We start from the raw sequence: 14,751 nt of genomic DNA, 5'->3' as shown, positions 1-14,751 counted from the left end.
TCCTGAAAAAATGCATTATATTGGATTGTATTAACAATAAAAGTAGCATAAGTAAAATCTCTTACTAAATACTTAATTCGTACAAAATCAGTAGTAGTAAATGTCAAAAGTTGACATATATAATATGTCATTCTATTCAGAGTGTCACTTTCTATCGAATAAAGTAGAAATATATCGAGGGTGCTATTTAAAACAGGAAGTGACAGAAAACAATTATTGAATAAGTGAATCAATCCTAATTTATGTCATACCAAATCTCATTTTTTTTATCTGAAAAAATAAAAAAGTTATACGGGTGAGCCACTTTCGAGACGCACCCGGTATTGACAGTTTCTCTCGATATATTTATTCGTAAATCTAAATAAAAATTTGATACGATTATATCGATATAATCGATATATCGATATATTGTTGTCATCTCTAGCAACCAATAATTTCCAAGGTTTTAACGGTGCTCGTTTAGAGCTATAGAGGGGTGGATTTTCCCAAGGGATTGGATTTGAGGTTCGCAAAGTTTAGCTAATGGACGAATAATGTAAAGTAAGCATACGAAATTTCTTAGAACGTTTTCATTCTTAATTATAGATTGAAAACGGTGCGGTTCGACGTTGCGGTTGCGATTATTTCTATTGGCTATTACTAACGTTTCAAGGTCAACGTTCCTGTCGAAGTTAAAAGTTGGTTAACTTTTGACGTAAAACGTCAACCGCAACAACAACCGAAAAATTTATAATCAACAAAACATCCTGCGTATAAACGAACTTTTTACCGATCGTAACGTCGGGCGTCGAACCGCAACGTTTTCAATCTATAAATCGACCTTTAACGTTACGGTTCGGTTAGACCGAATACTTATTAAAACAAAACATTGTATAACTTCTGATCGAACTTGATCTTAAGTTACTCTATTTTTTTAAATAAGTTTTAAAGCACACCGCTTTGACACAATAGTGAAGTAGATGTAGATTTTTGCAATCGTGTCCTATAGTCAAGAAAAAGCGATCAACACAGTCACCATCAATTCGAAGTTGGTCAAAGAATACCTAGAGAAGCTGAACAATTTAGGCAAAGGAAATAATGTTCTCCTGCTCTGGGTCCTCACCAAGAGAAAGAAGGTAATGAAAAAGCAAACCATCTAGCTAGAAACAGAGCGAACACTCCATTAACTGACGTGAATAGTTCTGCTTGCCAAGTGAAAACCAACTTAAAGCGGAACACAAGAACCTGAGCCCAAATTCTGTAACTTAGAAAACGCTAAGGGCTTTAGACGCTCAGCGTATATGACGTTAATTTTCGCTTAGCGCACACTTAACTACCGATTTGGGTATTCTCATCTGACGCGCTTAGCGTCTTTATTGATTGTGCTAAGCGATTCCAAACGGCTACCTCAAAGGATCGTTTTGCTTGTCGAACTCTCAGTAAAAATAGATCCCTTGCTGTTTAGTGAAAACTACTTCTTCTCCTATAAATTCCACAATAAGTAATTGATAATTTACTACTTGAAAATGGAAAATGGAAAATTACCACCAATCGAAAATGCTGAGAAGCGTCTTCAACATTTCCCTCGTATAATAAGAATAATCACATATCCATAGAAAAATAGGTTGAGATAACTCTACAATAGGCTATGAAATTCACGCAACATTGACATTTTTCATCGTTTTATCCACATTTGACTATTAGATAGCTGAGAAATTCCGACGCTGCCAATATGTGCTCAACGCGTATCCAGAAAACGATTCGCACGGCAACAAGAATACCAAAATTGACTGCTTGGCGTTCCGCTAATCGAATACTTTCGCTTACCGTTTTGAAAGCGTAACGTTTTTATGCCAAAGTTCCAGAATTCAGGCCCTGGAAGACTCCATCTGTAAACTGGAATCCAATCCAATGGTCTAAGACACTAAAAGAAATTTTTCAAAACGGGGTTTTTAACAGGACACTGTCTCCTCGGTGAACACCTCAGTAGATTGAGGCTAAGAACCATCGGCGAATGCAGATTTTTTGGGAAAATATGGAAACCCATCACACCTCATCACCGAGTGCGTCGAGACGACAACCATAAACTTTGGTACGACTGATATTGGAGATGGAGAACTCACCTCTGTAAAACCGTCTCATATACTGGCTTTTTTCAAAGCCCTGAGACTGTATGATGACTTATAACTCAAGAAAGGGGGGGGGGCACAATAGATCTGTACGTTCACGGTGATTAAACCCCCTCCCATATTTTCTACATTTTACATTGATAGTGTTCGAGAAATAATAAATCTTGTCACGCGCTATTAACTGGTAAATCCCCTTTTCAGTAACATTGACGTGGGGGATAGTTATTAACTTTACCGTAACTATCCTACTTAATTCTTTGCGATTTTAATTCAAGTCATGCTTCTAAATTTCCGAAAGTTTTCTCGCTGTCTTTATGACCGTGACATTCGCTCTGCAGCTTTTGCATCTAGTGGAAATGCAGGCAGCGACGTCCTTTGCGTCCTTACTGTAAAAGTCCAGTCACGTCCTCGATCCCAAACGATATTGCACCAACGTTACTACGTTTCAATACTACAGAGGGACATATCAGAAGTATTTGAGAAAAAGGCCAGCAGATTGGGGACTTTTTCCATCTAGACTATGGACCGATCAAGTCGAAGTGTAAATGCTAGTTGAAAGTGTAAAACATTTTCCGAGAAACCTGATTTTAGTTCATTGTTTTAGATTGTTCTGTGTTTTCCGGTTTAAAACCAAGTACAAAATTGGTTTCTTCTATTTTATGTTCCTCCAGAACTATAAGAAGAAACCATATTAGGTATACTTTATTTCTGTTCTATGGTTAAATACATGATTGGATCATCTGGTAGTATTTGTTAATTTGAAGGTTGATTTTATATATAATGTTAGTTTATAACTGATGCTACATAACACTATTATCTTTAATACACCCTCTACACTATATGGAAAACAGTCCGAAGTCAGTATCTATACCCGAGGCAAAGGATTTTTTATAACTCTTCCAAGAATTTACTTTTTAAGTACCTATATCAAAAAATTATAAATCTATATTTATTCATTAGTGCTTATACAGGGTGGGTCTTAAATAAGTGCACATATTTTTAAGGGTTGTATATATTTCGATTCCCATGAGTCTTCTTCGGGAAAACATGTTTTTGAAAAATTTATATTTTTCGAAAATTTGATAATTTTTTTTTTTTAATTTTTAGTTAAAAAACATTATATCTTGGTAATATAGCAACATAGACAGTAAATTGAATTTAGAGAAAACAGAAAAATCCCCAGTTCTCATTATTTAAGCAAAAAATATTCTTTTATATAAATTTAAAAAGAAAAATAGCAACCGAATCAGAATGACGCAAGTACGGTATTAATTTTCGTTTTGGAACAGTTTGGAACTGGAACAGGTTTCTTGGAACAGGTATCTTTTGCAACTGGAACAACTTGTACCTGTTATTAAAAAATCGCTGTTCCGGCCTTGACTAGAACGGAAATATGCCAATAATATACAGGGGGTTCCATTTAAAAAAAAATTAAACTTTGATGTGCCACGACTTTATGATCGACCCTGTATACTTAAATTGATTGTCCGCTAATAGATATTTAAAAAACCTATGACTATTATATTTAACTTTTTGCGGTACATCTTATATTTTACCTAATAATCAACCGTTCCCATATATATGACCCTGTTCCCATAAAATAATTAACTAGAAAGAAGTGTCTGTGAAGAAAACTCTGTGTTAAATCGTGGAAACACGATACGCTACCGAAAGCCTTCGTTGTCGTCTGGAGAACTAATTTTCAATTGACAGGTTGACATGATGGCTTCATTTTTATTTCCGTTTCCGGTTATTCAATGGCGGGCACTTCTTTCATTTTAGATGTATTTTGTACTCTTTCTTATCATAAATAAAACAAAATAAAAATTTATTCAAACATATTTATTTGAAATGTGAGACAACGTGACTAAATAAATATAAAAAAATAAACAATTGAATGATTTCTATATCAATTACTTAATTATATGCAGTTCTAACGTAAATTAGTAAGGTATAAGCATGACTTACAGTAATTTGTAAATAAATACACGTATTCACAGCCATCAGAAACAGAAAACGGGGGCAGGAACATGAAAACGGGAGCCTTATCCAATAACAAACCAAACCTGAAAACAGAAAAACACATTTTTATACTAAAATTAACAATGTAAAAATATCAATATAAGTATAAAATATAAATATACTAATTAAAAAAGCCCCATTATTCCCAAAGAGACCTGGTTTATGAATCCAAAAGAAGTAAAAAGAGACTTTTAATCGGATAACAATCAGATTGTATCAGACAGATTTATTGTATTATTGACAATAAATCGCACATTCTGGAGATAACTAATATTGGCTATAGTTAAAAATGATCTTACCTTGCTGTAAATTGTTTCCATTTTTAATAAAATCGCCGATCATAAACATATAACAAAATTTTCTTGCATCTAAAAAACATGGAAATAGTGTTTATTTACTACTTATTTTTAATATACATGGGACATACCTAGTACTGCAGAAACGTCTTTTTCTCCAGGATTTTTCATGTAATATATATTTTATATGCTTTATTACCTTTATATTTATAAATTTCAGGCGAAATATCAAATTGAATTTACAAAACAAAACTAAACGGAGAGAATTAAAATGGCGTCGAAATTTGTTCGATTTGTTCTAGAACAAATCTGTCAATTCTAAACTGTGAAGTTAGACAATAGTTAGACAGAAACATTGTTGTCCTTGTCTAGGCGGCCATACTTGTCGTCAGGAGATGACAGGAATGACACTAATGACTGTTTCCAATTTTCCTATTTCACTGTAACCCTCCTGCCTGTACCTACAGGGTGGCGCCTCTCTTACGCCGCGAAGGCTCCAAGGATAACGACAGTTTGTATCAAAATTAAATTTTGTGGACATATGTAGGTTAATTCAGAGCACTTTTTAAAAAAATAGAGAGTTCTACAGGGTGTAGAACCCAAAAAAATATACATATCAAAGATGTGTTTTTTGGAATGAAACACCCTATATAATAATTGATTTTCGGATTCTGGGAGAAAAATAAAGTTGAGTTTTATAAGAGAAGTATATGCCTAAAATGTAAGGTTTTTGACATATTTAACATTTTTTAGAAATAAAGAACAATTTTTAAATTACAATAAAAGCTACCTAAATTGGAATTTACCCGGTATAGCATAATATGTAGTTAAATTAACTATTGTACTTTAAATCAAATTAAAACTTGATCCAAAAAGTTATACAGGGTGAGACAAAATTAATATTGAAAATTTTTCACCTTTAAAAGCATGTTACTCTTTTATTTTAAATGGAACACCCAGTATATTATTCCGATATTCAATGGAGAATTCATGTCTCTTAAAAATACTATTAAGGTTGCCTAGCCCTCAAACAAAGATTTTCCTAGATATTTTCATTTACATGATTTGATCTGAGTAGATTTTTATTATTTGATTAAATCTAAATCTAGTCCAACAAGTAGTTATCATTTTGTGTCAGTTAAAACAACAAAATTTCACAGAAATTTGCCGAAAATGCAAACTTATCCTACATCAGAGAGAATTGATATGATTCTATTAATTGGTGAAGGCAGTGTGCATTCACCAATTAAAACAATACTTAAAATCTAGTCTAGGTTTTTTATGGGGATATGTTAAAGACAGTGTTTACAAAACTCGACCAGCTATTGTCGACAACATAAAAGAAATTATTGTATAGCTGTTTTTCGAGGTAGAATTCCACATATGCCTTTTAAAATGAAAATATTCTTTTGAAAAGACAATCATTTTATGCACTTAACAGGAAAGTAAGCATTTTGAGCATGTGATTTCATCTAGCTAATTTTTGTTACATAATTAGAGGTTTATATCTAGTTTTAATTCTGTAAAATAATTAAAATATGTTTTAAACGTGTATCTTTTTATTACCGTTGAGTATTTTACTCTACAATCTTTAATTTTTGTTAAATTAACAAAAGGTATATCACACAGCCACCTAGATTTTTTCAAACAATAAAGATCTACTGACGCAAAATCATAAAAATTAAATTATCTAGGAAAATCTTTGTCTGAGGCGTAGGCAACCTTAATAATATTTTGAAGATATATAAATTCCCCATTGAACACTGGAAAAATATACTCGGTGTTCCATTTAAATTAAAGGAGTAACTTGCTTTTAAAGGTGACTAATGTTCCATATTAAATTTGTCTCATCCTGTATAACTTTTAATTTGGTTTAACATACAATGATTACTGTAATTAAATATCAGGCTATACAAGGTCAACTAAAATTTAGGTAGCTGTTGTCGAAATTTAAAATTTACTCTTCATTTTCACAAAATGTAAAATATGTCAAAATCCTAAGATTTTAGGTATATGCTTCTTTAATAAAACGCACCTTTATTTTTTTTCCTAGAATCCGAAAATCAATTATTAATATGTAGGGCGTTCCGTTAGAAAAAAACACAACTTTGGTGTGTAACTTTTTTGGGGGACACACTGTATAATTCTATATATTTTTATAAAGTGCTCTGAATTAACCTACCGTTCCAAACCAAACTACCGTTCTCCTTGCAGCTTCCGTGGCGTATGGGGGGCGCCACCCTGTATAATATCATTGTCTCTTATTATTATAGGGACTTATAGGAAAATAGATTTATACTAATTTCAAATAAAACTCTAAACATAACACAAATAAATATAATAAAACGGTTAAAAAATAAAAATCAGTGTTGTTGTGCCGGACAATCGCGACCTCCCCAGAGTACCAAGTACCGATGCGGTGATGCCTAGCCCCATCCGACATTCCAAAGCGCCCGCGGACCACCACCGGACCCAGGACGACCACCTCCATCTGTTGCTCCGCGAAGAGGACGGTTCCTCCGGAGCGGGTACTACTGACGGTACCGCCGCCGAGGAAGAGGGTACGGTCGTGGTAGCGGTCAGAGAACCGACTAGTCGCGGTCAGTGTCGCACGTGCGCGCGACGGTAGTGCCGACGATTATGCTGCTGGGACGACCATGGGACTATGGAGCCCATAGCCGAGGACCAGGAAACGGAGTACGAACTTGGTAAGTGCTACCGACTGTTTTCTGCGATCGTTAAGAGACCGGTTCTTGAATGAGGCGAGAGCAAAGGTAATTTTAAGGCGTCTTGTGACTATTTTTTTTTTATCAAACCAGTACAATATCTGCCATATTACAAATTAAAGTATTTTCAGAAAAGTCATATGCGTATTTCGCCACTCTAAGACAATCTACTGTAGTGTAACAACCCAAATTCGTCAACAAAGTTGAAGAGGTAATATTTTGGCCAACTGTATAACAAGAAATTTAAAAGAAAGAAAGTTGTGTTAAATATTTTTTTTTATTGTGATTACCTCGGATGCGCCTCGACAGAAGCAATATTTTGGGAAATTTGAGGAGAATAGATTATACAGGGTGTTTCAAAACAAATGCGAAAAACTTCAGGGGGTAATTCCTTGTTCAAAATAAAGGGTAGTTTGCTTCATAAACGTTGGGTCAAAAGTCAACCATTAGGGAGATATCGCGGTACAAAGATGGCGGAAAAATAAAGTTTTTATTTTTTATCTTGAAAACAAACAGAGATAGACTAATAAAATTTTATGGAAGCATTACTGTTATGAAAACACACTTTCTGGTAATTTTTAAACTTTTTTAAAATGAGTGGAAGGGGTTGAAATAAACTACCCCTATCATTCTTGTTAACGAAATTTAAAGAAAAATCTTATCAAACACATGCAAAAAAATTAATTTGGATAGTTTAGTTTGTTTAGAAACTTTTTTATCTCTTGTATTTTTTTTGATAAAACTCACCGATTTGAAATTAAAAAATAAAATGTAAAGCATTACATGCCAGGACAAAAAACATTTTCTGATAAAGAATCTAGTGGGCTGCTGTAATTTTTTTAGGAAAAAATCTAGTCGGCCGCTGTTACTTTTTAGGATGTTCCTAATATTATTTTATTTGACATTACTCTACTGCAATACGTTATTATCTAGATGATTATTATTATCGTTATTATCACTAGATTCTTAATCTAAAAATGTTTTTTGTCCTGACATGTAATGCTTTACATTTTATTTTTTAATTTCAAATCGGTGAGTTTTATCAAAAAAACACACACAAGAGATAAAAAAGTTTCTAAACAAACTAAACTATCCAAATTAATTTTTTGCATGTGTTTGATAAGATTTTTCTTTAAATTCCGTTAACAAGAATGATAGGGGTAGTTTATTTCAACCCCTTCCATTCATTTTAAAAAAGTGAAAAAATTACTAGAAAGTGTGTTTTCATAACAGTAATGCTTCCGTAAAATTTCATTAGTCTATCTCTTTTTGTTTTCAAGATAAAAAATAAAAACATTATTTTTCCGCCATCTTTGTACCGCGATATCTCCCTAATGGTTGACTTTTGACCCAACGTTTATAAAGCAAACTACCCTTTATTTTGAACAAGGAATCACCCCCTAAAGTTTTTCGCATTTGTTATGAAACACCCTGTATAAATAAAACGCTAAATTTGTAAATAGCCCTACTTATTTTATTAAATGAAATGAAAGGAGTGCCGTACTCTGTCTGGAATTCACATGTAAAAGAGCACAGCAGAGAAAACCATGATCACTATTCCAGAGAATCTAACTATGCTGTTCTGAACTTAAACAAAAGAGAAATAATAATATAGAAACTGTCCTCATACCTAGGTTTATAGTTTAATACATTCAAAACATGCCACATTTATATCGTTCAAAACTGAAGAGTTTTTTTGTTAGTTTAACGGGTCCTCACCCATAGGTACGAAGTCCCTTGTTGCGGAATCGACGGCTAAAGTTGAAGGTTTGATACCAATATCTTTAGAAATTATATATATTAGAATTTTTACTCGAATTATAACAGTAAACGATTTTATTTAGATTACTTTTAAACTGAAATTATTTACAGCATAAATAGATTCCATTAAATGCATACACATGTTATATATTGTCTTTGTCAGATCAAATGAATAAGGAAAAGCTTTAGAACAGAATTACAACAAGAAAACAAAATAATATGATTTAGTTAACATTAGTTAAATAATGAGAAAACTTTTACTTTACCTTTAATAACATTCTTTGTTACCAAACTCAAGAAACAAAATAATATCAATGCGTCTCGAATGTCTAGTCGATAGTCTAGAAGCTATTATTTAACATCTATCGTCTCTGTTCGTCGCCTGATTTCCCTCTCTTTTTTTTTATTTTCATTAAAAATGTCTAAAAGCAACTATTCGAGAACACTTTAGTTTTTTTCAAACAGATACATCTATAAAAACCGTTGACGTTCCAAAAAACCGTTTTCGTTAATAAATTATAACGATCATTTTTGTAGGTAATTACCTAAGCTTCATTTCTTATATATTAGCATATTTTGGCAGATATTTGCGAAAAACTGATTTTCCCCCAAAAAAAGGGAAAAGCCAAAGTTTTTTCCCCTAAATCTACTCCCCAAAAGGTACACAATCCGCCAGAAAAGTCCCGGTCGCTGAATTAGGCCGTGGTTTCAACCTTTATCTACAGGACTATTTGTAGGCGGAGACACTGCCGTGCGCCATCGCGCCAGATTAATACACCATATTAATATTAATACAGAAATATAATAGTAATATAATATAATATTGCTGTAGTATTACTATTTACGTGCATATAACATGTATTTGTTCGCTTTTGGTGCATCCTAATAAAATGTAGTATCTAGTATCTAGATACACAGACTTTTTCAGAAAAACAAATAAAAGTTTTTGACACTTATAAGATTATATATATATTACATCAGATATAGTTCTTTTGATCCGGAGAGGCTATAAAATCGCTCTCGACTTCCCGGTAATAATTAAATAAAAGAAGCAATCGCCTGCGACACAAAGTGGACGTGGAAATAACGAATAAGGGCCGCAAATTGTTCGCAATAATCGAGGCGGCGCACAGTGGTTCCGATATGGCAAAAAGTGACGCATATCGGTTAAAATTTATATCTGATAAATTTCTCTTTTAATAACATATTTCAAATACGCACCCGATAAACCATTTATCACTATCTCGTCTATGTTTTTTGTTGATTATTTTTTGATGGCGAGCATTTTTAAGATTTTTATCATTTGTACACTTTGTAAATCGAACGGAGGTCAGCATTAAGATAAATTTTGGTGTTTTATTAAATCAACAATAATACGTGTGAAAAGTAATACAACCATGGAGGAAGGCCATTCAGGTAAGTATTTTTTTAATAATCTGTATTTGTCTTTCGAGTTCAAATATCTTAAAAGCACCACCGAACACCACGCTAGTTTTTATTTTTAAAGTCTTTGTAGAACCCCTCCTACTTTTTAGTTCAATATCTAGACCCGCCATGACCCGCCGAAATAGAATTTTTACCTAATATTGTTTTCGTTTTAAAAAAAATACGAACTGGCGACTCCCAATTTACACTAAACTAAATTTTTTGATGCCAGATAGAAAAAAAACCATTTGGTGATTTCTTCTCGCGTCTATTCATCAATTGAAAAACACCTGACATTTTAGGTAACATCAGTCGTATGAATTTATGTAAACGTTTTCTTAAGAATGGATTCAATGGAAAATCGGAAGCTGAAATTTTGGAAGAAATTACCCTATATCTAACAAATTATTGTGATATTTAGAACACGGAGCAAGAATCCGCTAAGAAAATACTCAAATCATTCATTCAAAAATGGACCAAAAGATGGAGAGATTCATCTTATTCTTGGCAAAAATTTAGTTTGAAAAATGCTGATTGGTTAGAAAAAAATGTATTCAGTGACGTAGCTATAGACGAAAATTCGCAATGCACTGGGGAATCGGAACCCGGTCCATCAAAAAGAAAATGTTTTTCCGATTTATCCAAATCTCAAAAAGACAGAACTACGAAAGGTGATTTTTTTATTTCAATTTTGTGCACTATATTTACCATATATTAATTACTTCATTATAGACGTCAGAGATAATTATACTTCAGACATCCTTGCTTACGCAACCGTTTCTGTTCTTAAAAAGGAACATAAACATGATGTTGCTAAAGCAGTTTCAGCCGCTATTTCTTCTCCGGATGAAGTGTTGGCTGCTTTGAAACAAAATATTCCCAAAAAATTTACGCCTAATGAAGCCATCGCTTTATTTATAATCAACAGCAAGCAAACAAAGGCACAGTACCAAAACATGCGGTCAGCTACACTTTGGAAAGGTAATTTCATTAATTCGCAATTTGTATAAATATTTTTTTTTCATTATGTTTTTCATCAGGTACGGATCTGTACCCTTCATACCAGGAGATACTTAAATATAAAAAGTTGAGCTATCCTGTTTTAAATCCTGATGATTTTACTGAAACTGAAGCCAAAGTGACTCTTCAGAATTTAGTTGATACCACAGTAGAACGAATTTTAATTAATATTGCTGATCTGAATAGTACATGTGATATTATTGCCACACATAAATGGGGTATGGATGGAAGCAGTGGTCATTCGGAATTTAAGCAACGATTTATGGATCCAAAAAATTCCGATTCTACTGTATTTTGTACTAACTTGGTGCCTATTTCATTAACATATAGAGATGATTCTCAGAAAGATGTTATTTGGAGAAATGAAAATCCAAATTCTTCAAGGTATGATTAAAAATACTGAAGAAAAAGGGTATGAAGATTGGAAACCTGAAATTTATGAGCCTTTTTTCCTACCAACTACATCAATATGTTACTACATATCAAATTTTATCTAAATTTCGTCGAGTTATTAGACTTAGACTGAATTTGGAGGAGCCTAATCTAAATTTTTGATAAATTACATTTTCAAATTTTAGCTTATGTCGACCAATGAGAATGGCTTTTCTTCAAGGAAGACTGTAATACAATTCTAACAGAGTATTCTAGAGTGATGAAGGAAATTGTGGAAATACAGGACAGTAAAATAAAAATTAATAATAGCGTAGAAGTCATTGTAAGACATAGATTCTACTGTACAATGGTAGATGGAAAAATAATAAATGCGGTGTGCAAAAATGCTGCAACTTCGGTAAATGAGTTTTTGTTAAATATAATATTTTAAACGTTCTGCATAATGTTTAAACCTATTGTACTTTTAGAGATGCCCTGTTTGTCTAGCTGGACCAAAAACTTTGAATAATTTGCCGAGCCAAACCAATGCAGATGTTTTGAAATTTGGAATATCCCCTTTGCATGCAAAAATTAACTCCATGGAATTTTTACTGAGATGTTCATACAAGTATGTATATTAGATGAGAGAATTAAACATTGTTAGTTAGATGAGAAGTTGCTGTCATGTCAGCAAGCATTATCCATCTATATTTAATTTATTTTTAGACTGGCCTCTACGAAGGAAGAACAAGAAACTAAAAAGAAAATAATACAAAAGCAGTTTAAAGAGAAAACTGGTTTAAACATAGGTAAACCAAAACCAGGGTTTGGTATTTCCCATGACGGAAATACAGCTAGGAGATTTTTTCAGAACTCGAAAGTTACATCTGAAATTATAGGGATAGAGTTACCTATTATTGAAAGGTTCTCGAATGTCCTAGCTGCGATATCATGCAACAGAATTATTTCACCTGATCTTATGAAAATTATGCACGTGAAACTGCTGAACTTTTTCACAAAACCTACCCTCAATTCACGTTTTCACCAACAGTTCATAAAATTCTTTACCATGGACATGAGTACATGAAACAATTTCCTTTCATTCCAGTAGGTAATATTTCTTATAAAACTTTAATACCAAACAATAATTATTTTTTTAATTTAGGAGCATTGAGTGAAGAACCACAAGAAGCCCGCAACAAAGATTTTAAAAGATATCGTACAGACTTCTCAAGAAAGATTTCTCGGAAAGACACTTTAGAAGATATTTTTAACAGATTTATGTTAACATCTGATCCTCTATTTTTTTTCTTATTCAAGAAATTTCAGTTGTCATCAAAGACAACAAAAAAGGATGAAAATGTACACCTACCTCTAGATTTTCTCAATGAGGAAACTTCTGTTAACAATGCCATGATGGGTGTGGGGTACGATATGAGTTCTGACGAGGACAATTCTACAAGTAATGATGAAGATGACGAAATTACTAATGAGTTTGAAGATGGCGTTTTTTAACTAGTGATTCATATTGTTGCGGACCGGTGTGGACTCGACCTAACCTAACTATATGGCCCGCCCTCGGATGACCTTAACATCGCATTAAAGAATAGACACCGTAATGATTCATTCGAAGATTCGAGAAGAATCGAGTCCCACTGGAATGGAGTAGTACATACGAGAACATTCGAAACCTTCTCTATGCACCTAACGATCTATGGACTATTCTAGAAATCTTTAGCTGTAGGTATAAATGCCGGCGGCTGTGGCCTAGAGAGGGCAGTTATAAATAGACGAGTGCAGCTGACGCGTGGATGTAGAACAGTCGTCCTGGTCTTGCGGATGTTAAGGACTTCACAATATTGACGTTTTTTAATACCTTGAAACCTTAACTTTGTGCTCCACAAAATCAATTACAAAATGTATCCCTTAACCAAAAAATTACGTCAATAAAATCACATGCGGTACTTTTTCACCATTTGGAACCACTGTGCGGCGGCGATAAATTAAATAGCAACGGAAAAGAAAGAAAGAAAAGTGGCAAACCGGTGATTAAGAGACGCGAGACATTCCGCAACGACTTCGAGTCCATTAAATCTTATCGCAAATAGTACTGGAAATAATTCAGTAAAAATGCCACTGTTTATTACTTCTACTTCGTTCTAAACACATCGACACAATTAGAGGAACGAGTAAAATTTACACTAAGGTTGTAGGCACCCAGAGAGAGCAGAAAACTTTTTTGACTAAACTGTTTTCTTAAAAAGACTTCTGGTTTTTCGACTCTAGATCATCATCATCATCAACCGGCCACTAAAGTCCACTGCTGGACGTAGGCCTTCCTCGTTTGCTTACATAACTCCCTATCTTGAGCTATTTGCGTCCAGTTACAGTGGATATGCCTTAAGTCGTCATGCCAACTGGTTAGAGGGCCGCCTCTGCACCTGAATGCATCATATCTTGGTCTCCATTCTGTTATTTTCTTTGTCCATCGGTCATCGTTGAGCTTTGCAATGTGTCCCGCTCAATTCCATTTCAAAGTAGTTATTTTCTCTATGGCATCCATGACTTTTGTCAACTGTTAACTAGTTTCACTTATAATACTATATCCAGTGACTTACGCACCATTAAATCTTGGTGCTATTCTAATCTCCTATGCCTCAATCTATCAAAAACTAAAGTTTTGTCATATAAAAGTACTATACAATCTTTTGTACTTAATAACACCACTATTGACGTCGTGGACTTACTTGATATCTTGAAATGCGTGATAATATATACGATTGTAAACCTTAATGGTAATTTAACATGAATAAAGAATTTGAATTAAAAAAAAACTTTATACACTTGTTATTTAACAAAATCAAATTCAACAAAAAACATACACAAACAACAAAAAAAATCAAACATTCAAAGCATAACTACCCCGGTATGTACACTAATTACTGAGGCATAGTAGAATTAGAGCTTTTATGTTTTAATGCTCGTAAACATATTTGAAAGCACGACGCACTGCAGATTTTT

The 14,751-nt window shown here is 33.3% G+C and overlaps 2 protein-coding genes and 1 long non-coding RNA gene across 4 annotated transcripts in view; all 3 read left to right on the top strand.

Moving 5' to 3' along the window:
* Positions 1-14,751, top strand: part of LOC115888072 — a 417,007-nt gene that overhangs the window by 291,988 nt on the left and 110,268 nt on the right. The window lies entirely within an intron of this gene.
* On the top strand, positions 10,115-11,959 carry LOC115888073. 2 transcript variants are annotated; one of them, XR_004051200.1, is made up of 4 exons: positions 10,115-10,329; positions 10,641-11,009; positions 11,071-11,742; positions 11,937-11,959. It is a non-coding gene; the product is annotated as an uncharacterized LOC115888073 (long non-coding RNA). The 2 variants fall into 2 exon arrangements; XR_004051199.1 differs by lacking the exon at positions 11,937-11,959 and having other exon boundaries at positions 11,071-11,319; positions 11,379-11,858.
* Positions 12,719-13,325, top strand: LOC115888071. Its single transcript, XM_030907643.1, has 2 exons — positions 12,719-12,841; positions 12,896-13,325. The coding sequence occupies exons 1-2, from the start codon at positions 12,814-12,816 to the stop codon at positions 13,243-13,245; spliced, it is 378 nt and encodes a 125-aa protein (XP_030763503.1). The 5' UTR covers positions 12,719-12,813; the 3' UTR covers positions 13,246-13,325.

This window comes from Sitophilus oryzae, unplaced genomic scaffold, assembly GCF_002938485.1.
Source record: "Sitophilus oryzae breed Bouriz unplaced genomic scaffold, Soryzae_2.0 scaffold_682_pilon_pilon, whole genome shotgun sequence".
NCBI lineage: Eukaryota > Metazoa > Arthropoda > Insecta > Coleoptera > Curculionidae > Sitophilus > Sitophilus oryzae.
The sequence above is the reverse complement of the archived record's forward strand: the minus strand, read 5'-3'. Positions and strand labels throughout refer to the sequence as shown.